At 37.6% G+C, this 27,789-nt stretch overlaps 1 protein-coding gene and 1 long non-coding RNA gene across 2 annotated transcripts; one reads left to right on the plus strand and one right to left on the minus strand.

Moving 5' to 3' along the window:
* Window positions 1–1,335: 1,335 nt before the first annotated feature.
* On the minus strand, window positions 1,336–5,049 carry ATXN7L3B (ataxin 7 like 3B). Its single transcript, XM_043446775.1, has one exon. The coding sequence runs from the start codon at window positions 4,667–4,669 to the stop codon at window positions 4,376–4,378; it is 294 nt and encodes a 97-aa protein (XP_043302710.1). The 5' UTR covers window positions 4,670–5,049; the 3' UTR covers window positions 1,336–4,375.
* Window positions 5,050–25,242, plus strand: LOC122427360. The gene is made up of 4 exons (XR_006265403.1): window positions 5,050–5,282; window positions 15,749–15,787; window positions 20,548–20,767; window positions 24,238–25,242. It is a non-coding gene; the product is annotated as an uncharacterized LOC122427360 (long non-coding RNA).
* The last annotated feature ends 2,547 nt before the right edge of the window (window positions 25,243–27,789 follow it).

Genomic DNA, 27,789 nt, shown 5'->3' on the forward strand with positions numbered 1-27,789 from the left:
GAATACATTTTCTCATCTCTGAAGGGACTATTTCCTTTTCAGCTCACATATGTTCAATTAGGTTCAAGTAACAAGGATCAAAATTTTCAAAATGGAAAAATCAAAACCAAGAAATCTACAGGTTTTTCTTTCTGAGCCAGTGCATCACCTATATTTTCTCTGGAAAATGTGTTAAGAATCAGAAAGCTTGTGCCCTCCACAACAGATTAAAACTTTCAAAGTCTGACATTATCTCTGAGAACCAGCAATTCACTATCCATAATTGAAGACTAATATTAAAATATATTTAAAGAAATCTATTCCTGAATCCTTTACTACTTGGGCATATCTCATTTTCTGTCAACATCAAGAAATCATTTATTTGGTTCCTGACCTCATGTTACATGCCACAGTTAAAACGTAGTATTTAAGGAGTTAAAGGGTATGTACTTTTTTTTAAAGTATAAAGATCATTAGTTAGAAAACATGAACAGAAGTAAACTTGTATGTCCTGCCATCAAGTAATTTAGTAGAGGTCTTGCAAATACCTCATTTCAGAAAAGTAGGTTAGCAAGAAATATATTAATTCAAATCTAAACATACAAAATAAGATACAAAAATATTTGAGGCAGCTGCATGAGTGTTAGGTGACTCAATACATGTCACGTGTCAGTAAGGTCCCCTGAGATATCTGCTTCAACAGGTTTCCTCTGGTCCCGTTCCTGATACATTTTATTCATCTAAATACTATTTATGCTTTTGGGCTGTTTCAAGACCTAGAACATTCAGCAAACAAGTGATTTTGATCAATATTAAGGAGCAATTGCTACAGTTTCTAGGGAAAGTGCTCTTAACTTTGGAATATGAACTGGAATAAATTTTTAAAAAATCTCTGAATTAATCTAAAAAACAAATTTACAGACCTAAACCCTTGGAGTAAAATGAAAAGTATTAGAAACAAATTAACTTTTAGAAAGGCTGACTCATTATTGCTATGAATTATTTGCCTCTCAAGAGCAAGAATATGTATATATTAAGCTACCTCTAGCACCATTTAAACTAAACTATCCTTCACACTGGACTTATTTAGTGACAGGACTGGATTATATTTTACCACCTTCTTACTTATTATCATAAAAGGAAGATTGTATAGCTTCTCTTTCTTACTGGATGTTGCAGAAAGCTAAATCTGAACTATCAGATGAAGAAATAAAATTCCTCTCTTCTGATAAAACTCCTATTCAGAAGAAAATGACTAAGGGTCAAGGGTCAACAGTGGTTCAACATTTATTTCACTATGTGAAAACCCAAGAAACATGTATAACCTTAAAAGATGAATATAGAGTCCAAATAAAATCATTTTTAAAATCTTGTTTATTGTCATCATTTGCCAATGAGGAGATGCAGTTTATTTACACCAGCAGCCATAGGGGCAAGGGGAATACACAGTTAGTTAGCAATCTGTATAGGATGGACTACTTATGCAAAAATAAGACTCTCCAAAACAGAGGACAATGAGTTTCACTATACTTCCCCAATGATCCCAGCATGCGACAATGCCAGGCAATGGCCCCTGGGCATGCGGTGGTGGGAACTAATGTATGGAAGAAAAAGCCACAAATCACAGAAATTTGTAAAGAACCCCCCCCCCCCCCCCCCATACATACACACTCAGATACATAATAGAATTACAGGGTGAGCAATACACTTAATTGAGGAGATTAGGACAGGAATTATGCTGTTAAGAGGAAAGCTAGGTAGGGAAAGGGAGAGTTCCTAACCACTGTCAACTATATGCTAGGGAGAATTCTCTCCCTCAAAATGAAAATAGTCTATCCCCTCAGGGCACCTGTTAGACCTAGCCCACCTCATACTCAATCAGGGGGCCACTGCCCTAATAATGGGGGGCAAAAAAACCAAAAATACAAACCAAGAGGGAGGTAATGTGAACCAACCACTACTCAAAACTATTTCCAATTCTTCCTCCTCTAACCAGGAGAAAAGGCCAGAAAGGAAACAGCAATGTCACAATCTGAGCTCCCTCTCTGAAGTAAGAGTGGACCATAACCTTAAGTTTAGCCTGTTTCCCAGACATTATTGTAGGTAGGCCAGAGTCTCACTTAGACCCTCCTTGCCTTCTGAATCTCCTTAGAAGGAGATGTCTATAAAAAAGTCAAGGGCAGGTAACCCCAAATTATTTTAGTTCTTGCCAAGATCTGACTTTATTACAATTTTTGAAGCCCAATCTATAGCTAGGACCTGATGCTGAGCAGGACAACTCTAGAGGGAGAATGCAATAATAAGCAGCCTCAAGGCCCATTACTATGCTTCCCTTACCCCTGCACGGTATGTAACCCAAACCAGTCCAAGGAAGAGTCCGAACAGTTCCTTCTGGGATCAGGAAGGATACGTGCACAGCAGGGGTGAGAGGAAATGGATCAGGACCTACTCCACTCCTGCGCATCAGTCCTTCAGTGCTCTTCTGCTTGGGTCCTAGAGGCAGTACCCAAGTGGAGGGGGGAGATAAACCTTCTCAGAAAGTGAGACACAGCAGGAAGGCATATCAGCAAGGCAGTCCTACAGGGGAAATGCTTAGGTATGACACTGTTTATCACATACAAAAAAAATTACTTTCTCCTCCCATCCCAATCCCAATAGAGGGAGCCGTAAGACAGATTCCGCTCTCTCTCACAAACACAAGAAAACAAAACAAACTTAAAAGAAGTCAAGGAAAGGGAAACTGGGCAGGCTTCAGAAGCAGGAGAATCAAGAGAGAGAAATTAGAACTGGTCAGCGTGAATGAAGAGTGGCAGGCAGCACCCGGGGTGATGAGCTGCACCAGACAGGCAGTGGGGCAGGGACTGGAGGACATGGGGCCAAGCCAGGAAAATGAGGCTGGGCCCCTTACTGGGGCACAGATGAGGTAAGAAAACATTTCAAAGAAAGCAGCACCGTTCCCGCTCACCTTGGGGGCTCCCACCCCTCTACACAGCATAAACTTCAATCAGGGAGTCAAGTGGAGAGTAGCTTTGAAACACAGCTCACAGTTCCCATCATCCCCTACCCCATTCTCTAAAACCAGGGGGTTTCTGGGGGTCCTTTCCTTGAAAGGTCCTGTCCTTCACGCAACAAAACGACAGCTCGTGTTGTCAAGAAAGTTCAAAGGGGACTGACTGGAGGGCACTGCCCCGTGTGAGGGGCAGGTGGGGACCATCTAGATGTTCGCCACCACAAAACCCTGTGACTGCCCAACCCAAGGAGCAGGGGTGTGCGACAGGATACTGCAGTCAGATGAGAGATGACCCAGGATTGCTCCTTGGTTCCCAGCACATTGCTGACTACAGATGGAAAAGGTCCCCTCTGGGCTCAACTTTGAAAGTTCAGCCTCCTGGCTAGCCATGATGCTCTTCCATAGTTCACTTCTGCCCTGAAAGTGGGAGGCAGGTAGTGACCTGGCACAATAACCAAGTTAGACCCACAGACTGGCAAGGTAACTAGTGACTCGAGAGTAGGAAAATGCCCCACTGAACTGCTGTCCACAGCATAAGACATCCAGTTAAGAATCTTGCAGTTTGAAAGATCGTGCATAGTTGCAGAAGGCCCTGCTACCTCCCCAAGGGATCATTACTCAATCCTCAGCCTGCTTGGATAACCAAGTTGTCCATCTGCTAAGCCTATGCCACCAGATGCGGTGCAAGAAAGAGGGCCCTGTTGAGCAAGATGCTAGCCCAAGTCCCCAAGTCCGTTGATGTCATTTTTAAATGCTGGACCTTTGGGAAACTGGTGACTTTGAGCTTTTCTTCTCCTTGCAGTCAAGACCACAGAGCTTCTCCTACAGATTCGGCCAAGAATTCTCTTTCATGGTTTTACTAGACTGGAATGCCTAATATCCAGCTCTCATCACTGACTTGCATGTGTCTTGGAGAAACCCAGGGCTGAGAGATCAGAGGTGTTGTCCCACTGTGGCCCAACGATAAAGGCCTGTCCATCAGTTATGTCCAAACTGTCACGTACCCAGAAAGCCCTTGACATCAGGCAGACAGAAAGGCTGAGGAACCAAAGAACTTTATATGCTGGGTGCACAGCTGCTCACCTGCGCACTGGGGACAGTACGGGGTTCTTGCGCACTAGAAATCAGCCGCGGCACGGCGCGCTGGATCCATAGTACAGCTCCTCCTGCTCAGGATTTCAAAGCTGACCCAACGCAATACACTTATACAAGGATCTGAATTCCTAAATTCTCCACTTCGGGTTTTTAAAGGGTAGGATCTTCAGTGGGAATTGGGACTTTTGTCTGATTTTTTTTTTTTTTTTTCTACTTAGCTACCTAACTTCTCAAAACCACAGGACTGGTCTATGTCATTGACCTGGTCACCCTCAGACTCTCACGTGGCGGCTACTGGAACTCCGGAGGTGAGCGTTGCAGCTGCTGGTCAGGCCCATTCCCAGATTCCCCAGGAAGGGAGCAAAGCGGGAGGCGACACGCTCCTTTATCTTCAACTGGCTGAATGCCAAAATCCTTCACGTTACCAGTCTCTGCGAATTCCAGGTAGAAGTAGCCACACTTGACTGCCCGGTGCACCTCAAAGCAGAAGCCCAAACAAGAATCCTCTATCAGGTCTACGTATATCTCCTGAGCGATGGCCTCCAGCTTGTTAGTATCCAGGTTAGCCAAGGAAATTTCCTCCATTTTAATCTGTAAACGGCCGTGGAGAGGGCGCTCGGATTACTCACAGCTGCACGGCGGCAACACGTCGGGCTCGGAGGGCCGCGCCTAGGCCTCTAGGCCTGTCAGGGCCGCGTCTTCAGCGGTGAGTGCGGAAGCGTCCGCCGCGGCAACGGCAGGGAAGCAGCAGTCAGCGGCGACTGCTCCGGAATCCCAGGTCCTTCCGTTTTTCCTGGCGTTTCCCCGGGGCTGGGACTTGCAGCTCTGGCTGCCCGGGACTCACCGCCGCCAAACGCTGTGGGTGCCGCTCTCCGCCGCCGCGGCCTCTTCCGCTCGCCGTCCCGGCTTAGCCCCGCCTCCCCACTTCCGCTCCTCAGCTCGCCTGCGCACGGGCGGCGCGCAGACGCGCGGGGCTCGTCCCTGCGCGCAGCTGCCTGGCGAGCGTTGGAGCTCAGGGAAACGGGTGGGAAGAAAGTAAAATATGTTAGACTCTCATTTCTGTAATGGGAAAAAGATGCTAAGGATGCTATTTTATGTTATTTTGTTTACAAATTTAAACATTCGCTATTGAATTGAGCACCCATGCTGATCAATTCCCCCTTAAAAAAGACAGAAGACGACTATGTCCATGTTTGAGGTATGAGCTGAAGTACAGTTTTAGCATTTGTTCTCCAGATGTTTGAAAATTTGACGTGTAATTGACTTATAATCATTTATACCACTGCCGCAGTTGTCATTTAAATCCACTAGATGGTGCAAGGAAGCAAATTACAGTATAATTTTTATCTTTGTTTTTTTTTTTTTTGAATGAAAAACTAGGCACTAAAGACATAATTCGTATGTATTGATCACATGAACCTAAGGCATTTGTCTCATTTATAAGACCATTAAGCCAGTGATTGTAAGTAAATCATCATATATATCTCTAAAATAATCCAAAGAGAAAATTATGAATATTCTCTATTGAAGAGGGAGGAAACCTGATCTACCTTAAAGTTAAATACTGGGAGGGAGGTAAAGGAAGCCTTTCCTAAAATTCTGCAGCATGAAATAATGGGATCTTGAACCAGTATTAAAAGTGAAAGTATTCGTGGCTCGGTCCTGTCAGACTCTTGCCAATGTCATGGACTGTAGCCTGCCAGTCTCCTTTGTCAATGGGATTCTCCAGTTAAGAATACTGAAGTGGGTTGCCATGCCCTTTTCCAAGAGACCTTTACAACCCAAGGAGCAAACCCTGAACTCCTGCATTGCAGGCAGATTCTTTACCATATGAGCCACCAGGGAAGCCCTGCCTATCTGGGTTTAAATCTTAGATCCAACATTTACCAATTCTGTGTCCTCATCGGAATAAAGCTAGCTCCTATTTCATGGCTAAAATTAAATGATAGTTAAAAAATCTTCTTGTGACAACTTCTTACATGTAAGCAAGTATTCAATAAGTGTCAGCTGTTTTAATCATAGTTATAACCATTAGTTACGAACTTGAATATATTACAAGAAAAATTTCCTGTATCTTGTTAGTCTTTTGTACCCACCCCCCCACTCATCACTGTGAAATAGAGTGGCATCTTGTACCTTTATACTTTATCAAAATGCAGCTGTAGCCAAAGAAACAAAAACTTTAAAATCATCTATTTGTATCTGTCAGATTCTATAATTCCCTTTCCAGAATAAAGGAAAATATAGATATGTATCTTTCCAGACAGGTACAAATAAGGATTTTCTAATGTACGTAGACATTATAATGTATATATATTGTGTGTGTGTGTATATATATATATATTGTATATATTATATATATATTGTATACATTATAATGTATATAATCATCAGACTACTATTAAATAGTTTTAGAATTCATTCATAGAATCACACTGTATATTTTTATGAGCAGAGGGTTAAGTACTAGTTTAACTATTAGTTGATGAGTATTTAGCCAGTACTTGTCCCCATCCAAATTTTCTGATTGTATGTTCTATCACCTTAAGAAACACAAATTGGCAGATATAGAGGATTTTGAAAGCTTAAGCTATTTAAGACCCATGCATGACAAAATTTTTTTCCTTTATCTAGGATGGAATTTTTTTCCATTGTAGCCTTTGTGCAATTTATACATTTGTCATTCATAAATTGGTACCATGCTTTGATATAAGTTGGAATCTGCATATTATGTGCTAAGCCATAAAATATAATGATTAAGTGCATACATTCTTGAGTCAGATGGCCTCCCTTCTACTAGTTACTATTTTTGTGAACTTACCTTATTTACTTAACTTCTGTAAATCACAGTTTTCTCATTGTAAAATGTCAATAACATTTTCATCATACAAGGTTGTGGTGAGATTTAAACTTGACAATGAATTTAAAAGTCTTCACAAAGTGTCTGACAAATAGTATATAATATTGTTTACCTACCAATTACATGCCTAGTTAGGTAAGAAAATACAGATAAAAATACAATCATTTCCACTCCCTCCTGACCCATGCTTTCTCCAAATTTCACTTAAATCAATGATTCTCAAAAAATCCTCAGGTGTAAATAAACCACTCAGAGATCCTTTTAAAATATAGATTATGATTTGTTAGTTCTGAAGTAGTACCTGGGTTTCTGCATTTCTAACATCTTTTGATGCTGCTGGTTCCTGAACTACACTTGGGTAACAAGAAATGAAAAGAGCTTGATTGTGTACTATTCTTCATATTGTTTTACTCCCATATAATTTTTCTCACCAAATTATTGTGAGAACCTTTGCATACTTGATTTTGACAGAAGAAGTGATTGTTTTTCTGCCTCTTAAATCCTCCTTATATTGTAAAAGAACTCAAATTCTCAATTTATTTAATGAAAAAATAGTTTATTCAGAACAAATGTGAGACCATCATATTAATTAGAATACAAATAATCAGGACTAGGACTAGACTTATATTTCTTGTCAGTGTTTTATTATATTTACTCTTAGAAAAAGAACACTCTTATGATGCTGAAAATTTATGCTCATAACCACCTTGTCACCTCCTTCTATTTGTATAATTTAAAATTGCCTTGCCTGCCTGCCTGCCTGCTAAGTCGCTTCAGTCGTATTCAGCTCTTTTCTAAGCTATGAACTGTAGCCCACCAGGCTCCTCTGTCCATGCGATTCTCCAGGCAAGAATACTGGACTGGGTTGTCATGCCTTTCTCCAGGTGATCTTCCCAAGCTAGGGGTTGAACATCTCCTGCACTGGCACGTGGGTTCTTTACCACTAGCGCCACCTGGGAAGCCCCTAAAATTCCCTTATGTCTTGTTAAAATGTACTGAAATTCTTCATGTTAAATCAGTGACATGTCACAAAAAAGATATTAGAAAGAATTTTGTTCCATTCCAATTAATAGGGTTGAAGGCATGTAAGCCTTTGGTGTACAAATATTTTTAAAAGTAGAAACTCTCCATTATCTAAATCATTTTTCTCAATACAAAGCAAGTAACAGGGATTTGATTCTTCATAAATGAGTGATCTTCAAAGAATATATACATCATATATGATTAAAATATTTAGAGTACAAATTAAGGGGAGTAAAAATATATTGAAATTTAATTGTCTTTGATTATTCTTTTGCCATTCAATAATCATAATATATACCCTGGGAGAATCAGCTCTTGCAAAGAGGAGCATGTTTTAAATTATTTAAAGCTTTCTCTTGGAGACTGAAATTTCCTGCTTTTTTGTGTGTGTTCACATAAAACAAAATAGTGACACAGTAGAGTGCACTCAGGGATACACCTGGGAGCCAAAAGACCTGACTTATCAGATGACATTTGGTCAGAAGGTGAATTCACATTTGTCAAAAATAGACACCTGGACTTAGGTTTTCTGACTGGTCCTTTGAAAACTAAATTTCTGCGAATCAAGTATTCTGAGGAAACAGGTTTCACCAAATAAAGTTCAAATGTTGGATCCTGGGTGTTTTCTTATCACAGACTAATCTGTTCAACTTCCTAGGGCGTCTGGAAGCACCCCACTGTCTTTGGGTTAAGAGCATTATTTGTCTTCAGAGCTCCAAGTGGGTGTTGTCATTATCTTGCCTAACATCTGGAGATGTAGCCTGTACATGGTCATTTTTAGTTGAAAATATTGTGACTCCCATCAAATCCATTTTCACCTATAAAATATTAGTTAAAACTTTACTTGCTTTTCTGTACCTACCTAGGTTTTTAAGGTAATTGAAGAGTAAATCAGAGAGAGAGGTAACATTTGACGATATTGTCTTCTTTTATTACTAGGACCGTGCTTTATGTCAGAAATAAACTATATAGTATGATGCCTTTTTGTCTATAATTTTCTGAAAGAAATATATGTGTGTCATAACTCAACTGTAAACATTCACATGTCCTTCCAGGCATGACCAGCTTGAAGTTTCAAATTCATCCTCTGCTGAAATCCATTTTTCAGGATTTGCATTTAAAACCTGATTATCATGCCTTGCATGAGATTCTCAGATGCTGAAATTTGATATGAGATAAGAGTGTCATGTTAAAATTGCAATGTCAAAAGTAAATTTACGATTTTAATCTGCCCTACTAAACTGTGATATCAAGGTGACTTAGTGAATTTTGGCATTTATAGCAACTATGGTTTACTATCTACTAAGGAAAAAAAAACAACAAAAAAACTGTGATCCTGAGCTAACTCCAGTTGGTAAGCAGTATAGTATGCTAATGTGAAAGAACAATTTCAGTATTTAGCATAACAGTCTTTCTTTAAAAATGATATTTTGATAGATCAATTGGTCAGCATCAGTTTGAACTATGTGAAGAGGCTCTCTGGAATTATTTCCACATATTTGCATGTTCAGGCAAATGTTAAACATATTTTTCAAGTGTTTATGACACTTGAAGATTATAAACTATTTTTTAAATAAAAATAATTATTGCTGGCCCCTCCTTTTGTGAGAGAGTCTGCATGGTAGTGCAGAAAAGGCTATTTGTTTACCTTATATGTAAATATAAGGATGGGCTCAGAAAAATGTAAACTCAAACAATGAAGATAATTTCTGTTTAGGCAATACCATTGTGATATGGCAACAATTAACAGAGACTTTAAAAAAAACCTTATTTAATAGAATTTCAAATTTACAGAAGTGTCGTGAGGCTATTGCAAATAATTTCTATATAACGACTCTTCACTCGACTTTAATTAACATTTTGCTCCTTTTACTTTGTCTCTCTGCTGTTTTCTGCATCCCTACCTTACTGCTGCTGCTGTCCCCTCCTCACTGTCCCCAGTCACAAACTACTCTGCGCTATTGTTTTTCCTAATCTATTTTGTCCGTACATTGCATACATCATGCCTTGCGTGCATGCTAAGTTGCTTCAGTTGTGTTGGACTCTTTTTGACCCTACAGACTATAACCCACAGTGTCCTCTGTTCATGGGGATTCTCCAGGCAAGAATACTGGAGTGGGTTGCACGCTTTCCTCCAAGGGATCTTCCTGGCCCAGGGATTGCACCCGCATCTCCTATCTCCTGCATTGGCAGGCGGGTTCTTTACCAACTGAGCTATCAGGGAAAGGAAGAAAGTGAAGTCGCTCAGTCGTGTCCGACTCTTTGCGACCCCATGGACTGTAGCCTACCAGGTTCCTCCTTCCATGGGATTTTCCAGGCAAGAGTACTGGAATGGGGTGCCATTGCCTTCTGCAGGAGATCTTCCTCACCCAGGGGTTGAGCTCCGGTCTCCCTTATTGTAGGCAGACGCTTTACCGTCTGAGCCACCAGGGAAGCCCTAATAATTGAATATGTGTGTGCCTTAAAAACAGGCATTCTTTTATATCACCACAATACAGTGATCAAATTTAGGATTTTGACTTGTTTAGGAAGTGACTATTGTTTTAAGTCTAAAATAAAATCCATATTCAAATATTGTCAAATGTGCTAATAATATCCTTTATAGTATTTTACCCTCTAGATCTAATCCAGTGTTATATATTGCCTTTACTTACTGTGTCTATTCAGTCCCCTCTAATCTGTAACAGTTATATAGCAGAAAACCTTGAGAATAAAAGAATATTGTACACCAGTTCAAAGACATTCCATTTCAACTTATGATAATAAAAATATATTTAAAGATATGCCATTTCCCTAATTATACCTTGATTATGGTAATAATGTGACTTAACAGGTTAGGACTCTGTAGCTATGTTGCTTGAAAATGAAGATGATAATGAAGGAAGTTTATCTACCAGACTAAGTTTGCCATGCCGACATATTATTATTATTATTATTTTTTAATAGATGCCTTCTGGAACTTCTGTTACATTCATTTTTTAGATATATTTAAGGACAGTAGTATTGATTTCATTCCTTCTCTGCTAACATATGTACTTCAGGAGATCTTGAATTTGCTAACTCTAGTTTTGTCAAGCACAAAACTTTTCAGAAATAAAACCCTCAAGGTTGAAGAGTTTCTGTTACGATGTAAACTGTTGCTTGGGCCTGTCCTGATTAGTAAAACATGTATTTTGGTTGCTAGTACACATGAGAGTAAACCAATAGAAAGTAACATCTAAACATAGGAATTACTGAAAAACAATGGCTCTCTTTATTTAACCAATCTAAAAGAAAAAGGAAGAAATTATAATAATGTATTAAAGTCTGATTTAAAAAAAAACGACAGCTAAGGCCAGAGATGTTAAATGAATTGTCCAACTAATTGTTGGCAGAATTAGAACTAGACGTTAAATCTAACTTCAAGTTTTCTCTCTTACACAATGGTATCTCTAATATGTACTTTTTAATTTCAAACTGTCAGTAATGACTACTTCCTATAATGCATTTTGTAAAATACTTTAGAGTCAGCATTAATATGTAATACAGCAGAATCTTATTGTCAGGTGTGGCATGCACCAGTGGCCAAAAACAAAAAATGAAAAAAAAATTTTTTTTGCTTATTCACAAGGTGCTAAAACTCATAAAGTGATGCTCTACACAATGTATTTTTTAATATTTTTATGTTAGAACTCCAAAAGGAGTATATTTGAGATTAATAAACCATGCATTCCACAAAATGATCATAAACTTAATTTAGAAACATATTTTGAGAGTTTTAAAAATCAGAAATTCACAGAAAAGTTTTTACTGCCTAAAAGTAATGTTATTTTTAGAAGTTTTCCAACAAATTGATTTTAAATTATTCAGTGCAGCATTGTTTCTTTCTTCTTCCATAATTCTTTGGAACATAGTTCTAGTTTTCAAGCTATAGAGAAGTTTTCATGTAATTAATTGAGCATACTTTTTCTCTAACGACTAATGTCCATTAGGTTTGTTTTTGTTTATCTTTTCCCATCAAGAGCTGTCTCATATTTTCTTAAGTCAAGCTGTTAGACTGGTGGGTGGGATGTCTTTACTTCTTATAGTCCACAGACAGGCATCTGGCAGTTGCCACCAAGCGAGAGATTAATTTTCTTGCAAATGTCCTAGTAAGGGTAAAACTAAAGACAAATTTAAGTACTAACATGAGGGTATCTCAGAATCTCTCACAAATTAAGTAAAGATTTTTTATTAGTATTATTATTAAAGTAACTCTGGTTTCTCTTTTTGGACTTAAACTTATTTTATATAAGTTTTTTTTTTTTTCCTTTGTTTCCTCTCTCTTTTTTTTTTTTTTCCTTTGTTTATCTGAAACTACTCTTTGGTTTTCAGTTCTCAAAGGACTTCCAGCAGTTTGATTTGTCCCTATTGCCAGAGGTTATTAGCTGTTTCTAGACTCACTTTTTATATTTGCTGAAAATTAACTCTTACATGTTCTCACCCTGACAGCACCGGGCCTCACCCCTTATGGGCATCACCATCTACTTGTGCTACTCACTTCCTTAGCAGCTCCCAGTGCTAATCAGTCAACTGCAAATAAATTCCTAACATGACCCGCAAACATTTTTCTCTTACTTCCTGACTTGTGTGGTTCTCATGTGCTGTAAGTGCCTAGGCCTTGTACTTTGGAGAAAAATACAAACATAGATGTGTGTACTATCACTGGCATTTGGCTAATTGCGATGTATATGATGGGCTTCCCTGATAGCTCAGTTGGTAAAAATCCACCTGCAATGCAGGAGACCCTGGTTCAATTCCTGGATCAGGAAGATCCATTGGAGAAGGGATAGGCTACCCACTCCAGTATTCTTGGGCTTCCCTTGTGGCTCAGCTGGTAAAGAATCAGCCTGCAATGTGAGAGACTTGGGTTCAATCCCTGGGTTGGGAAGATCCCCTGGAGAAGGGAAAGGCAACCCACTCCAGCATTCTGGTCTGGAGAGTTCCATGGACTGAGAATTTCATGGACTGGATAGTCCATGGGGTCACAAAGAGTTGGACACGACTGAGCGACTTTCACTTTCACTTTATAAAGTAGATCCTTAATACTTTATACACCACCAGAATCTACTGCACAAATTTTAGAATTCAATTTCATTTTTCAGTATTACTATTAGTTAAATTGATATTTCATAACTCAGGTTTTTGCCTTAGGATTCCTCAAAGAACAAAGTGAAAATTTAATTCTTTAAAATAGAATAAAGCTTATTCTGTCTTATGGATCCATTGGACATATGTCCAAATCTAAGCTACATTATAGAATCTTCGTGATCTCGTTTTTTCTCTGTTTTTTAATGTTTTTATATTTCATCGTTATAAGGACTATTTCATTAATAGTTATTAATTGTCCTTAGTTAAGTTTTAAAATATAAAAATAAAAAGATGAGAAGAATGATGGAATAATCTAGATTCATAGGGGTATGCGAATCATGAAGTTGAGTTTTTGTGAAAAAAGTTGCATTAGAACACAGTCACATATGTGTATGTATTGTACATAACTGCTTTTGCTTAAATAGCAGAGTTGAGTGAGTAGTTGCACCTGAGACCATATGGCTTGAAAGCCATATTTACTATATAGCCCTTTAAGAAAAAGTTTACTTATGCTATGTTTCTTGTGAAAGTGAAAGTCGCTCAGTTGGGTCTGACTCTTTGCGACCCCGTGGACTATCCAGTCCATGAAATTCTCCAGTCCATGGAATTCTCCAGGCCAGGATACTGGAGAGGGTAGCTGTTCCCTTCACCAGGGAATCTTCCCAACCCAGGGATTGAACCCAGGTCTCCTGCATTGTAGGCAGATTCTTTACCAGCTGAGCCACAAGGGAAGCCCATGTTTCTCTTAGAAGGACAAAATGATAGTGAAGGAATTACTGTTATCCTTCACTTTTGTTATTTTGTTGCCAACTATCACATTATCTTTCTAGAAGATATGAGAGAAACCTGGAGATACCACCTCTATAACCTGCTTTTAGCTTTTGTTGCTGTTGTTTAGTTGTTCAATCATATCCACCTCTGTTGTGACTCCATGGACTGTATGTTGCTCACTAGGCTCCTTTTTCCATGGGATTTCCCAAGCAAAATTACTGGAATGGGCTGCCATTTCCTTCTCCAGGGGATCCTCCAGACCCAGGAAATGAATCCACGTCTCCTGTGTCTCCTGCATTGCAGGCAGATTCTTTACCTCTGAGCCACTTTTTACTGAACACAACCAAGAAATCAGAATTTTTCATTTTCTAAACTTAATAGCATAGAGAAGAAAATTGACAGAGGAGGATGTTTCACAATTATTAGGTGAATTGGAAGATAAATTCTAACAGACAGATAACAGTACTCTAATGTTGATGGTGAAATGCATCATGGATGTGAAATGGATTGTCTAAGTGGAATCTTAGACAAGGAGACAATAAGTGTTCAAATGACAATATTTAGATGAATTTTCTAGAATATCTGTGTGAACAATATATTTCCTAGAACAAAGGGAGTAGGTGATTTAATCCAGTTGTTATTAAATAGGAAAAACTTCATCAGGAAATGTTTTGCAGTAAGGACTTAGACTATTCTGTCTTGCTAAAATTAGGTGTTTTCATCTTTATGATGTTTGTGTGCCAAAATTTACTTGTTACAGAAAAATTTGTAATGTTTAAATTTGTTTTAAAATTTAGAATATAGTTGTTTTTGACTATCTTTTTATTTTTGCCTCTGTGAATTATTTATTAAAGGACAAAATTATTTTTCAGGTCCATTGGATCCAGACAACAACTGGTACTGACAATTTTCTTGATGCACTGAAAGTTAAATATTAATGACAAAAAGAAGACACAAAAAGGAGTGAACTTAGGAAAGTTAGATTTAGTGGTTTTAATTCATAGTTTTTAAAAAAACTATATGATATTTAGTGGGATATTAGTGTGATATTTCTGTACTTTAAGCATTTGTCTTTCTCTGGGAGATAGCCTGTCTGTATCCCAAGCAAAATCTCAAGCATTCAACTATAAATAAATTTATTGGCTTTTATAATAAAGCTTTCTTTTAAAACATACAAGTGGCATATCCCCTTAAAATAATTCTGTGCAGTGAGATTCTCTTCTGGTCAAACATAAATGCTGTCACCAACCTTCTTTAGATCAGAGGTCAGCTTCCCAGAGTTACTTTGTTTTGTAGTTTTTCCTTTGTGTACCTGCCTTTCCCCTTATTTTTCATTTGAGCAGATATTTCTGTAGATATGTTTTCATGTACTTACTTTTGGTTCTTGGTAAGTTTTCCTCATGACTTTTAGGTATATTGTAAGGCAGCTTTTTTCCTTAGCCCTCAAATACTTGCTCCTATAAATCCCACATATATAAACAAAGTACAGCATAGAATACAAGAAAAAATATATATATACCCTTAAATTATGATGAGCTATAAGAAAAAGTTACATTATTTTTTAAACTTCTGTTCTTATACCTGAAATAATAAAGCCAACTTTTTGACACCATATATTGACAATTGTTGACGTGGGGGAGACAAGTCAAGTGAATAGTGTCAGGCTTAAAGTAGGCAGTTTGCAAGTTGACAAACTCTGGGAGTTTGAGCAAACTCCAGGACATAGTGAGGAATAGGGAGGCCTGGCGTTGCTGCAGTCCATGGGGTCGCCAGGAGTCGGAAACGACTTAGTGGCTGAACAACAAGCTGACAAAGATTTACTCACTTTTTACAACTTTTCACTGCACGGAATCCATTGTAATTCTATACAAATTTCACTGTATAATTTTCTTTTTTTTTAGGGAACAACAACACAGAAGAAGACAAGAAATATGAGAAAGGTAGGAGAGAGCTAACTGGTTTCTAATTTGATGCCAATAATTGTTTGTGTTAAGGTTGCAAAAGGTTAAATTCATTACATCTACTCTCCAGTGTCTTTAAGTTATAAATTTTTCCATATTCATTTTTGCATAAATGGCAGTTAAATTGAGGTACTTTGACGTTGCAGCCTGGGCTACTTACTATTTACACAACCCTGCACAATTTTAGTAACAGCTCAGACTTAGTTACTTCATCTGTAAAATGGACATTAATATAGTGCTTTCCTTATAAGGAATTGTAAAAATAAAATAAAATATAAATTGTTTAAAAGAATGTTGGGCATTAAGTAAGTATTCAGTAAACATAACCTATTTGTATAGTGATAATCATTTTTTTCACAGCACTAGCTAAAACTTTTAGTGCCCAAAATCCTATAAACCTTTACAGACAACTGCCCTATATGAAATCCAGGTCTTTGACTCATTTACTGTTAGAGGAATCCAGCTATGCCTGGCATGAGCTTAAAAACACTGAGATCTCTTTCTCATATCCCACATTTTGGGCCCGTATATGCATTGACATTAGATCTGCTGCATCTGTTCATGCATTTAAATGGAAGTTAAAGACTTTCTCTTTTGATCAAGTTTTAGGGTTTTCATAATTTATATGCACCACACTATTCTACAAGACTTTGTTTGAGCAATTTTCTCTGTTTTATCTGTCATTGGTATTTTTATGCCTCTTATTCTGCAGCCTTTAAGATGTGATGTGAATAAAAACAGCTTTCTAAATAAAGATTGATTGTCTGGTAACAGTTACACAATAAACAACAGGCTTCATATGAGACTTTTAAAACACATACGTTGGTTTAAATGATAGAATGGCACATATCATAATTTATGGAATTGTACATAAAGCATTATCCTCATGTAGATGTTAAAGTTAAATTGGGAATTTTTTAAGAAAAATTTTTGCAGATGCTTTGTTCAAATTGCGAAAAACATCTGTGTATAGTGTTTTCTTAATATAGACATTGGAACCACCATTTTTTCCTTATGAAGTTTGATTCTGTCCTACTGAGAGGAATATCTTTTGTTGGGATTGAATGAACCATTCCCAAGCAAGTCCACAGGTCAAAAATCTGTAGTCATTAAATTTGCTTCCATTAATCTTTTGACAATCTTTTCTAACACTTTTTCAGTCCACTGGAATAAAGTAGAATGTTTAGAAAAAAATTTTTCTAGTTTTTCCTATATAAGGGGTTTGTTGGATTTATATTTGCATTATTTCATTAAAAATATGATGTGACAACCTAGAAGGATGGGATGGGGTGGGGGTGGGAGGTTCATGAGGGAGAGAACATACATATACAAATGGCTTATTCATGTTGATATATGGCAAAAAGCCCCACAATATTGTAAAGCAATTAAAAAAGCAATTAAAAAGACTAAAAAATATGACATGCATTTCAAGAAGAGATTATTTTTATTGATCCTCAGTGAAAAGTGAACTTATGTCTGTAAGATACAGTGTTCAGTTCGGTAGCTCAGTCGTGTCTGACTCTTTGCGATCATATGGACTGCAGCATGCCAAGGCTTCCCTGTCCATCACCAATTCCCAGAGCTTGCTCAAACCCATGCTCATCGAGGTGGTGGTGCCATCCAACCATCTCATCCTCCATCATCCCCTTCTCCTCCTGCCTTTAATCTTTCCAAGCATCAGGATCTTTTCTAAGGATGAAGTTCTTCACATCAGGTGGCCAAAGTATTGGAGCTTCAGCTTCAACATCAGTCCTTCCAATGACTATTCAGGACTGATTTCTTTTAGCACTGGTTTGATCTCCTCGCAGCCCAAGGGACTTTTAAGAGTCTTCTCCAACACCGCAGTTCAAAAGCATCAATTCTTAAGCTTTCTTTACGGTCCAACTCTCACATCCATACATGACTACTGGAAAAACCATAGCTTTGACTAAATGGACCTTTTTTATTATCCAACTCTCACATCCATACATGACTACTGGAAAAACCATAGCTTTGACTAAATGGACCTTTGTTGGCAAAGTAATGTCTCTGCTTTATAATATGTTGTCTAGGTTGGTCATAGCTTTTCTACCAAGGAGCAAGTGTCTTTTAATTTCGTGGCTGCAGTCACCATCTGCAGTGGTTTTGGAGCCCAAGAAAATAAAGTCAGCCACTGTTTCTACTGTTTCCCCTTGTATTTGCCATGAAGTGACGGGACCAGATGCCATGACTTAGTTTTTTGAATGCTGAGTTTTAAACCAGCTTTTCCACTCTCCTCTTCCACTTTCATCAAGAGGCTCTTTAGTTCTTCTTCACTTTCTGCCATAAGGGTGGTGTCATCTGTGTAACTGAGATTATTGATATTTCTCCCAGCAAGCTTGATTCCAGCTTGTGCTTCTTCCAGCTCAGCATTTCGTATGATGTACTCTGCATAGAAATTAAATAGGCAGGGTTACAATATTCAGCCTTGATGTACTCCTTTCCTGATTTGGAACCAGTCTGTTGTTCCATAACTGTTGCTTCCTGACCTGCATACAGATTTCTGAAGTGGCAGGTGAGGTGGTCTGGTATTCCCCTCTCTTTAAGAATTTTCCACAGTTTTTTGTGATCCACACAGTTAAAGGCGTTGGCATAGTCAATAAAGCAGAAATAGATGTTTTTTTGGAACTCTCTTGCTTTTTCAATGATCCAACGGATGTTGGCAATTTGATCTCTGGTTCCTCTGTCTTTTCTAAATCCAGCTTGAACATCTGGAAGTTCACGGTTCACGTATTGCTGAAGCCTGACTTGGAGAATTTTGAGCATTACTTTGCTAGCATGTGAGATAAATGGTGCGGTAGTTTGAGCATTCTTTGGCATTGCTTTTGTTTGGGCATGCTTAATTATCATTCTTAATTTTTTATAAACCCAGTTTAAAAAATTGTTTTTAATTTAATTAAAAATGCATTAAGAATGACCATGCTTAATTTTTTAAAAACCCAGTTTTTATCTGGAACTCTTTTGCTTTCTGTTTATGTATTATCCTTTATCCCCTCATTAGAACATAAGTACCATTAGTTTAGATGCTTCATTTTGGTAATTGTTTTATCTTTACTTCATACTTAATTAATTTTTCTGCTTTCATCTTTTCTTTTAATACTCTAACATAGGAGTCAGACATGCAGGATGTGTGAAGCATGTATAGATACTTTGGGATTATTGCCTTTATATTGCTCTGAGACCTTAAGAACATCAGTTACATCAATTTACCTTATTTCTTCATTTTGAGTAATGTAGATATGATTGCTTGAGAGATGAAAACTTAACGTTTGTTTCAAAGTTATGGAAAAAGTAGTATATCTAAAATGTTGAATATATATGGGGAAAGTTGACTAGTAACATAATGATTAAAGGTCTATTAAAATGCATGTATTTTTAAAAAGCTGACTAAAGTCCAGAAAGATTATCATTCAACTTTTTCTTCATGAGAGATGAGAAATAAAGAAAATGAGATACTAATTTTTTTTTAAGAATACAACACTTCATCAAATAAATTGTGTATTAAATCCCATAGTTCATTGGCTCTTTATAGAGAATGCTAACAACTCTGTAGGTTCATATTTCTCCTTCCAGCACAAAGATTTGTTCCAATTATGATTTTTAAAGTATTTTATTAACCAACTCCTACTCCCAAATTTAGTGTTTTATTTCTGTTTTAAAAATTGCTGTCTTTGAGAATTTCTTTCCATTTAAATAATTTGTTGAAAGTGGGGCTCTCATCTTGGGCATCATTGCCTTAATCATCATGACTCATAATTTAAAGAAGTTATTTTCTCTGTGGGTTAAAAGTCGATCCACAAGCAGATATATATATCCACTCTTTGAAACATAGACTTAACATGTATAAACTTTCAACAGAAGGTTCATCTCGCTCTGCATCTCCTGATCACTGCTTCCCATATCCAGTTTCCAATGTTCAGCCTTAAGGTTCCACCTGCAATGCAGGAGACATAGGCAGACATGGGTTCAATTCCTGGATAGGGAAGAGCCCCTGGAGGAGGAAGTGGCAACCCACTCCAGTAATCTTGCCTGAAAAGTCCCATGGACAGAGGAGGCTCGCGGTCTACAGCTCATGGGGTCAGCAAGAGTCAGACATGACTAAGCTCATGTGCAGCAGCAGCAGCTTCAAGGTTCAAGAGAGGAGCAGTACCACTTGAAAGGAGTCACTGCAGAATTCAAAGAGTCTTTCATTCAATTAAAACAAGACGAGCCCAAAAAGTGCAATTCCTTTTGGAGAAACGGTCAAGGAAATCATTTTTTGACTATCCTAGTAACTTAAGAGGGATGCTCTAACAAAATTTTAGGTTGGGGCTTATTATGGTGGCAACTTGAAATATTGAGCTGAACTTGTAAGCTTAAATTTACTATCTGTAAATATAGCTGGAAATGTAACACGGACTAATGGAAATACATTTAATTTCAGACCAGAAATGGCAGCTGTAACATTATTATGTAGGAGAGGGACAATTCTAGATAAATCTCTTCAAAGAGTGGCAATAACTTTATTTAAATTTGATTTAGTTATGCCTTATTCATAGTGATGTGGTAAACGTTAAATGCAGAATATAGAACAAAATTTGTACTCTTTAATGTACTATATAGTAGACAATTTTACCTTGGACTAGTTAAGAAGAAAGCAAAAATAAAGCTAATGGCTTGCTGCTCATGTAATTTGGGGTTACATTTTTCTTCCTCTCTTCTCTAATTTTCTTGACCTATAGAAGTGTGTGAGAACAGGGAGACCCATGGCTGCTTATTGGGAAAAGCGTGCTCTTCACTTGCCTACTTACTGGTGCACCAGGCAGTCTTACATACATGGCTCTAGGCCTTCAGTCGTCAAGAAAGAAAATGAGAGCCTCCTTGGGACTTCAGAGTGAGACTCTCCATGGGGATGCTCTGTCCTGGTTTGTCTAACCTGAAGAGGAGAATAGATTTCTCAAGGTGGGTAAGAACTAGAACCCAGGGTTAGACTTTTAGTTCAGAATGGGTGGTTGTATATTCCCTATTTGCCCAAATACTAATTTGCTATTGTGTTAGAGGATTTTTATTTATTTTTAGTGAGTTCGTGTGGGCACACTCTCAGCCCCTATCTATTCTTTATATTTTTCACCAACTTTCTTTAATATAATCCTCATATGTGGTGGTGCGACTAAATACACTCTAAAGAAGAATTTAATTTTTACTAGTGTTATTTGAAATTATGATATACAAATGCTTATTAAATGAACAGGGAATTATTGGCAGAGTTAGTTAAGGTGAGAGACAGAGAGCAATGTAATATCTATAGAAGCAATTGTGTCTCTTATTTCCTGGAAATGTGTCTCTTTGAATGGAAATTATATATTATCTACTTCAGGATACATATCATGAAGTATATCCATGTTTATATTATGTGTACTCTAAAATAATCTCTCCTAGTTGTTTCTTTGTTTTGCACATATATTTTCTTAAACTAAGCCAAATCATTTCTGGGATGATTGTGTTAAAATGTTAGATCATGTCACTCCTCCAGAGAAAACTTCGAGTGCCTTCCTACCTAGGAAGAAAGCTAAAATTCTTTTTTTTTTTTTTGCTAAAATTCTTACTTTGTACTTTAACACCTGGCAGCAAGTAGCCACTGTCATATCTCTGAATTTATCACTCACTGATTTCTCTCGCTTGCTCTCTTTAAGTCACACTGTTCTGATTGTGGTTCTTTAAACATGACAGACTCACTTTTGACTTACCATCTTTTCATTGGCTGTTTCTTCTTCCCCAGAGATCCATGTTATTAACCTTTTAATTTCCTTGAACTTTTTGTTCCAATGTGTCCTCCATGAGTTCTAATTGATTGCCCTATCTAGACTTAAAATCCGCTTCCGCCTACCATAGACTTAGATTCCTAAAGCTGCTCATCAGCAGATTATCGCCCCCAATTATATTAATATTACTCTTTCTCTTGTGTGATCAGCTTTGTCTGACTCTGTGACCCCATGGGCTGTTGCCCACCAGTGCCCTCTGTCAATCAGATTTCCCAAGCAAGAATACTGGAATGGGCTGCCATTTCCTGCTCCAGGGGATCGTCCTGAGTCAGGGATCAAACCCAGGTCTCCCGTGTCTCCTGCATTGCAGGTGGATTCTTTACCACTGAGTCACCAGGAAAGACCCAATTATATTACGAGATGCATTTAATTCTGCTTTTCTGAGTCACTTTGATATACTTATTTCATTTATGCTTTCTCACTGTAGTGCATCTATTGCTAAACTTAAGTTCTTCTGTCCATCAAATAAGAGAGGTCTTTACTGAATCACCAGAGTGGGTAAACCCTCAGTTTTCTGACTCGATAGTACCTTCAACTTTCCATTTTTGCACACTTCATCAATTTTCCTTTTGATGTCTGGTTAGAAACTATACACTTTCAAATTTATGACTACCCATATAATCCAAAATGAGCATTATTTCATCACCCGTAGGTGAATAAAGCAGTGATTCTTCTTTAGCAGTAGAGAATAATTTTGACAATCAAATTATATTACCTTCTTTCAGTTTAAAATAATGAGTTTTAGGACTAATGTGATTCCCTCATATTCTTTTTTCTTAAATTTCCAAAGCCCACCTAATTCCAGGATGGTGGTAGGTAGGTAGCCTTAGGGAAAGGGCATTTGTTTTGGGGCTGCTCTCACAGCCATGGTGTGATTCGTCTATACTGCAGCCACTTGCTGCTCTTGCTGCATATTCCTTTTAGCTTAATATATTTTTGAAGACATTTAATTTTGAATAGTTTTAGATTTACAGAAAAGTTGCAGCAATAGTTCAGGGAGTTTCTACATACCCCAAACCCGGTTTCCCCTATTAACGTTGTACATTAGCATGTTATATTTGTCATAACTAATGAACCAAATTACTTGTGGACTCTTACCGATTCTGCTAGTCTTGGTTTTGGTTTTTGTCAAGATAGGTCTACCTGATTTTACCCTTAATTAGAGGGTGTTGCCTTTATTCCCTGGTAGCTCAGCTGGTGAAGAGTCCACCGGCAATGCAGGAGACCCCGGTTTGATCCCTGGGTTGGGAAGAGCCCCTGGAGGAGGGTATGGTCACCCACTCCAGTGTTCTTGCCTGGAGAATCCCATGGACAGAGGAGCCTGGCAGGCTACAGTCTATGGGCTCGCAAAGAGTTGGACACGACTGAGTGACTAAGCACAGAACAGCCTTTATTCCAAAGGAATGTCCTTGCTGGTCTCTCAGTTGAATGTCTAAAATCATCAGCAATGTGTCTTGTCTCCAAATGAGCTGTAATTGCAATATTTTCTATTCTTGGGCAAACACTGTTATCTCCATTCAATCTAGTCCAACTCTACCTTTTTTCTGCTAAGGCTAGTCGGGTCTTTCTGTGAGCATACAAGACTTGTCTCTCAGCCAAAAGCTCATGGTGAACCATCACAGAAGCTTCTCTGGCCTCTTCATTCAACTTCTTCCTTTCCAGGAACCTGCCTTGAAAATTCCATCCCCTTCAGCACTCTAGATTCTCATCTCTGCTTCCCAGCTTGGCAATGTATTGCATCACTTGGGGCCCACTTCCCTGATACAAGTAAAGAAAGTATCTGTCCTCAGAGCCCTGCAGTGCCCTTTCTCTTAAAAATCATAGCACTGCTTTGTCTGTTTTGCTCCATGCAGTAAAAGATCTTCATATGTTTTGTCTGATTTTATAGTTATTTATAGTTGGAGATCACATAAGATACCAGTTACTTTTTGATGGTTGGAAATTGAATTGTCACATAAATTGACTTTTATTATTATTTCAATGTTGGAAATTTGTGAATGGCTAAAAATTAAATTTGTTGTTTAACTATTAATTTATCACTCTAAAACTTTTATAGCCAATAATATTTCCAGGTATATTTATGACCCATTCTTAGAATGTAACTCTGCTCTTGCTAAAGTTTTTGAGAAGCTCTGGTATATAGTATAAACTTTTGGTTCTATTTTGTTGGAGACTTGTTTTTGATATTCTAAGCCAAACTTTTAGAATACCAAACAGTTATTATATTTTTTCAAGTATCTGATCCAAGAATTTAAGTGGTCATCTATAGTGAACAAAAGTCTAGGAAGGTGAGCAGGTTTTCAAGACTGTTTTGGACTTTATGACCAATAAATTAATACTATTTTTGTTATATTTTTTTAATAAGGAAACATCACCTCAAAATCTAGTTTAAATTCAAAAAGGAACACATAGCTCACAATATTACTGACAAAAAAATACACAGGAGAATAAATCACAATATTATCCAGTAAACTAACCTCTTCTCTAGGTGTAATGTATGCCATGGGTATTTTATGCACAGAACACCATCTGAGACTAACATTAATTCTTCTTAGAGTCCTGGAATACATCTTCAGGAATATTCTTCTTTGTATTATCTTTTCTAAACAGGAAACAATGAGCTTGAGGAAGTAAAACTAATTTAATGTCTGTCACGCAAACTTCCATCTATGTCTCAATACAAATATACTTGGGTAATTTTAGTATAAGAAGAAAGAATCCTATGGATTCAGCTAACAGAGTAATAAAAAAAGTACTTTAGAAAGGAGAGTATGGAGGCTCCTGAGGAAACTAGGAGAGCTACCATATGGCCCTGCGATCCCTCCTGGAGAAAGCATGATCCAAAGAGATGCATGCGCCCCAGTGTTGACGGCAGCACTGCTTATAAGAGCCAGGACATGGGAGGAACCTAGATGTCCACCGCAGAGGCACGGATAAAGAAGATGCGGTGCATGCATACAATGGGACGTTACTCAGTCATTAAGGAAAATGAAGCAACGCCATTTGCAGCATCATGGACGGACCTAGAGATTGTCATCCTGAGTAAAGCAAGTCGGATGGAGAGGAGAGACATTGTGTGGCATCCCTTATCTGTGGACCCTAAACAGAAATGATACGAGCGACCTCACAGAACAGAGACTCACAGACTTCCAGAATGAACTTTTGCTTTTGAGGGGGAGGAGTGGGGGAAGATAGTTAGGGAGTCTGCGAGGACATGTATGTACACACTGCTGTGTTTAAATTAGGTAGCCAACAAGGACCTTCTGTGCTGCACACGGAACTCTGCTCAGGATTATTGGCAGTCTAAATGAGAGGAGTTTGGGGGAGAATGGGTACATGCATATGTGTGACTGGGTCCCTTTCCGCTCACCTGAAACTATCGCAGCATTGTTTGTTAATCAGCTGTACCCCAACACAAATTTGTTTTTTAAGTACCTCAGAAAAAAGTAAGCAAAAGTTCTTAAACTATCAAATCTTTAGAAGGTTAAATCTTCATCCTGCAGTAAGGATTGTGCTGGTCACACTGAGAACAGAGCATCTTGGTGACATGGTGATGCATTTCCCAGCCTCAGTTTCACTGTGTATTGTGTGATTATTCCAAAAGACATGCTAGGTTTGGACATGGCTTTGTTTTTTTTTCTGGTAAATATATTTCAGAAAAATGAGTTTTGTGTTGGCTTCCTTTTGTAATATGATTTTTCTAACATCAATATCAAGAACTGAGTCAGCATAACACACTGAGAGGAGATAAGATTCCTAACGTTGACACGTTGTGCATCTGACCCAATTCATCATAGGTTGTGATGTGAGTATGGTGTGACATTTAAGTGTTTTGATGATGACTTTTTTTTTAATTAGAGGTGAAAAGGAGGCCTGATTTCCCAGTACCATATTGGCTCTCTCCTTGTTATAATTCAAATTACTATGCTTTGTAGAAGATAGATATACAAATGTTATCAGAATCTTATAACAAACTAGGCTTTGATTTATTTTTGTCTTTATTGCAAGCCTACTTCAATGAATAACTGACAATATGTTAACCAATGAGGACGGTTTTCGGAGGTTCTGTAGGTCAGTGAAGTTTGTTGCATTTGAAATGACATGAAGCTAATCATTATGTAATTATCACATATGACCTTACATTATAAATGCATTTATGAATACTTTTATATGCTAATAATCAGATAACCAAGCAAATTTGTGTAATAAGATTTCTGGTATTAGGGATATGAGGAGAAGATTAATTAAATGAAATACGATACACAAGTGGAATATCCAGTTTAACTATGAAGTAAAAGAAACTACTAACTGCCTTATAAATATGAAACCTGACATCATTATCATCATGTATTTTATGGAAACCTACTTCACAGATCTGACATGGAAGCATTTATTTGTGTCTTTCATCAAGAAGTCAGAGAGCTAGTTCTGGGATTGTATGGCAGGTTAGTAACATCTGGAGTTTAAAACATCCTGGCCTCCCGTTTTTTTGTGTGTGAACTTTCATCTTTGTAGTGTTAGTGTTCACGCTGTCCTTGCAGATATTGCATTTGATTTTCAAGCAGGAAGACGTGTGAGGAGTGAAAGAGCTGATGGCTAATGTGCCATTTCATCTCCCTGAGGAGCTTTCCAGGAGGAAGTTCCACCAACATGCTGATTTTTTAATCTCATGGTGAGCACTGGGTCATATAGTAAGCCCTAACTGTATGAGGATTTGGGAAGGTTAGTATTTATATTTCCACCTAGTTAAGGAAGGCAAGAGAGAAAGGAAGTGTCTAGTGTCAGAGCTGAAAGTTCACACTACCTGTCATCACTAGTATGAGCAAACCATGGGATTAAGATTCATGGAGGCAGGGCCACCTATTCCCAGAAATAAAAAGTTGAAAATATTTAATAAATACTACATCTGGTAGAAAATTGCTTTTATGGAGAAATATATATATATATATATATATTTTTTTTTTCCTAACATTAGGTATGTCTGTATGTGGTTGACAAGGGGAAAATCACTACTCTGTGTGAGAGGAAGTTTTTAACTTTCTAAAGAGGTAAGAGTTAGAGATATATCAGAGTACAAACCCTGAAAAAGGTGACCTGCCTGTAAATCTTCAAGCTTTGAGTAAAATTGCTAAATTCACAAAATGCTTATTGCAATTTAATTTTTTTTTTAAACTGCAGAGAAGTTGTATTTTACATACTGTCTGACATTAGAAAAAAGTAGGAGGAGCATGTGAAATGCAAGTGCTATAGACAGGGCACGAGAAGAAATCAGCCTGCAAGACAGTATTATAAAGAGAAATCTGACTGTCTCTAAAGGCATGTGGCATTTCCCGCAAGTTAAGATTTTTTTTTTTTTTTTTTTTAAGAACTGTCAGGGCAGGGAAAACCCAGCTGACCTATAGGCTACACATAGAAGACTTCAACTAATGAATAACTAGCAAGCAAGATTGTTGCAGAAATTCATGCATATGTAACTATGTAGTAGATGAAAAAGAGAGAGAGAGTGTGTGTGCGTGTGTGTGCGTGTGTGTGTGTGTGTGTGTGTGTGCGTGCACACACTGAGTGTGTGGTTTAAAAACCTTTGATGCTGGATTTTCTTTTCAAGTTATCATCTTTGTTGTTATATGTTAAAAAGAAAACTTTTCCAGAGGGAACCTTTTTCTTAGCCATTTCTTTATTGCATTCTGTCAGATAACAAACTGAAAGTGAAGTTTTCACTAAGTCCTTAAAAAGTTTTCTTGAATTTGTTTTCTAATGAGATTTTTGAATCACTGTATAAACACCATTTAAGATGGTTACATAGTATCTAAAGTATCTTTATATTATAATTTATAAAATCAGTTATATGTTCATGCACATTAGGTTCTTTCCAACTTTTTATGAGAAACCATACAGTTTGTTGCATATCTTTTTGTACCAATCTATTCTCCTTTTGTGTATACTCCTGGGGTGAGTTCACTGGATCAAAAATTATACGCAGCTTATAATTTTATATAAGCTGAAAAAACAACTACCAGTAAGACTACACTAATTTCTGCTAACAAGTTTTATTTGCTTTTATTGGAGTATCAGCAACAGTGAATCTCTTTACATGTTTGTTAGCTAATTGATTTAATTTTAGAAGTTTTCTATCTTATCCTTTGCCCATTTTTGTCATGTTTT

The sequence above is a fragment of the Cervus canadensis genome, chromosome 25, assembly GCF_019320065.1.
Source record: "Cervus canadensis isolate Bull #8, Minnesota chromosome 25, ASM1932006v1, whole genome shotgun sequence".
Lineage (NCBI taxonomy): Eukaryota > Metazoa > Chordata > Mammalia > Artiodactyla > Cervidae > Cervus > Cervus canadensis.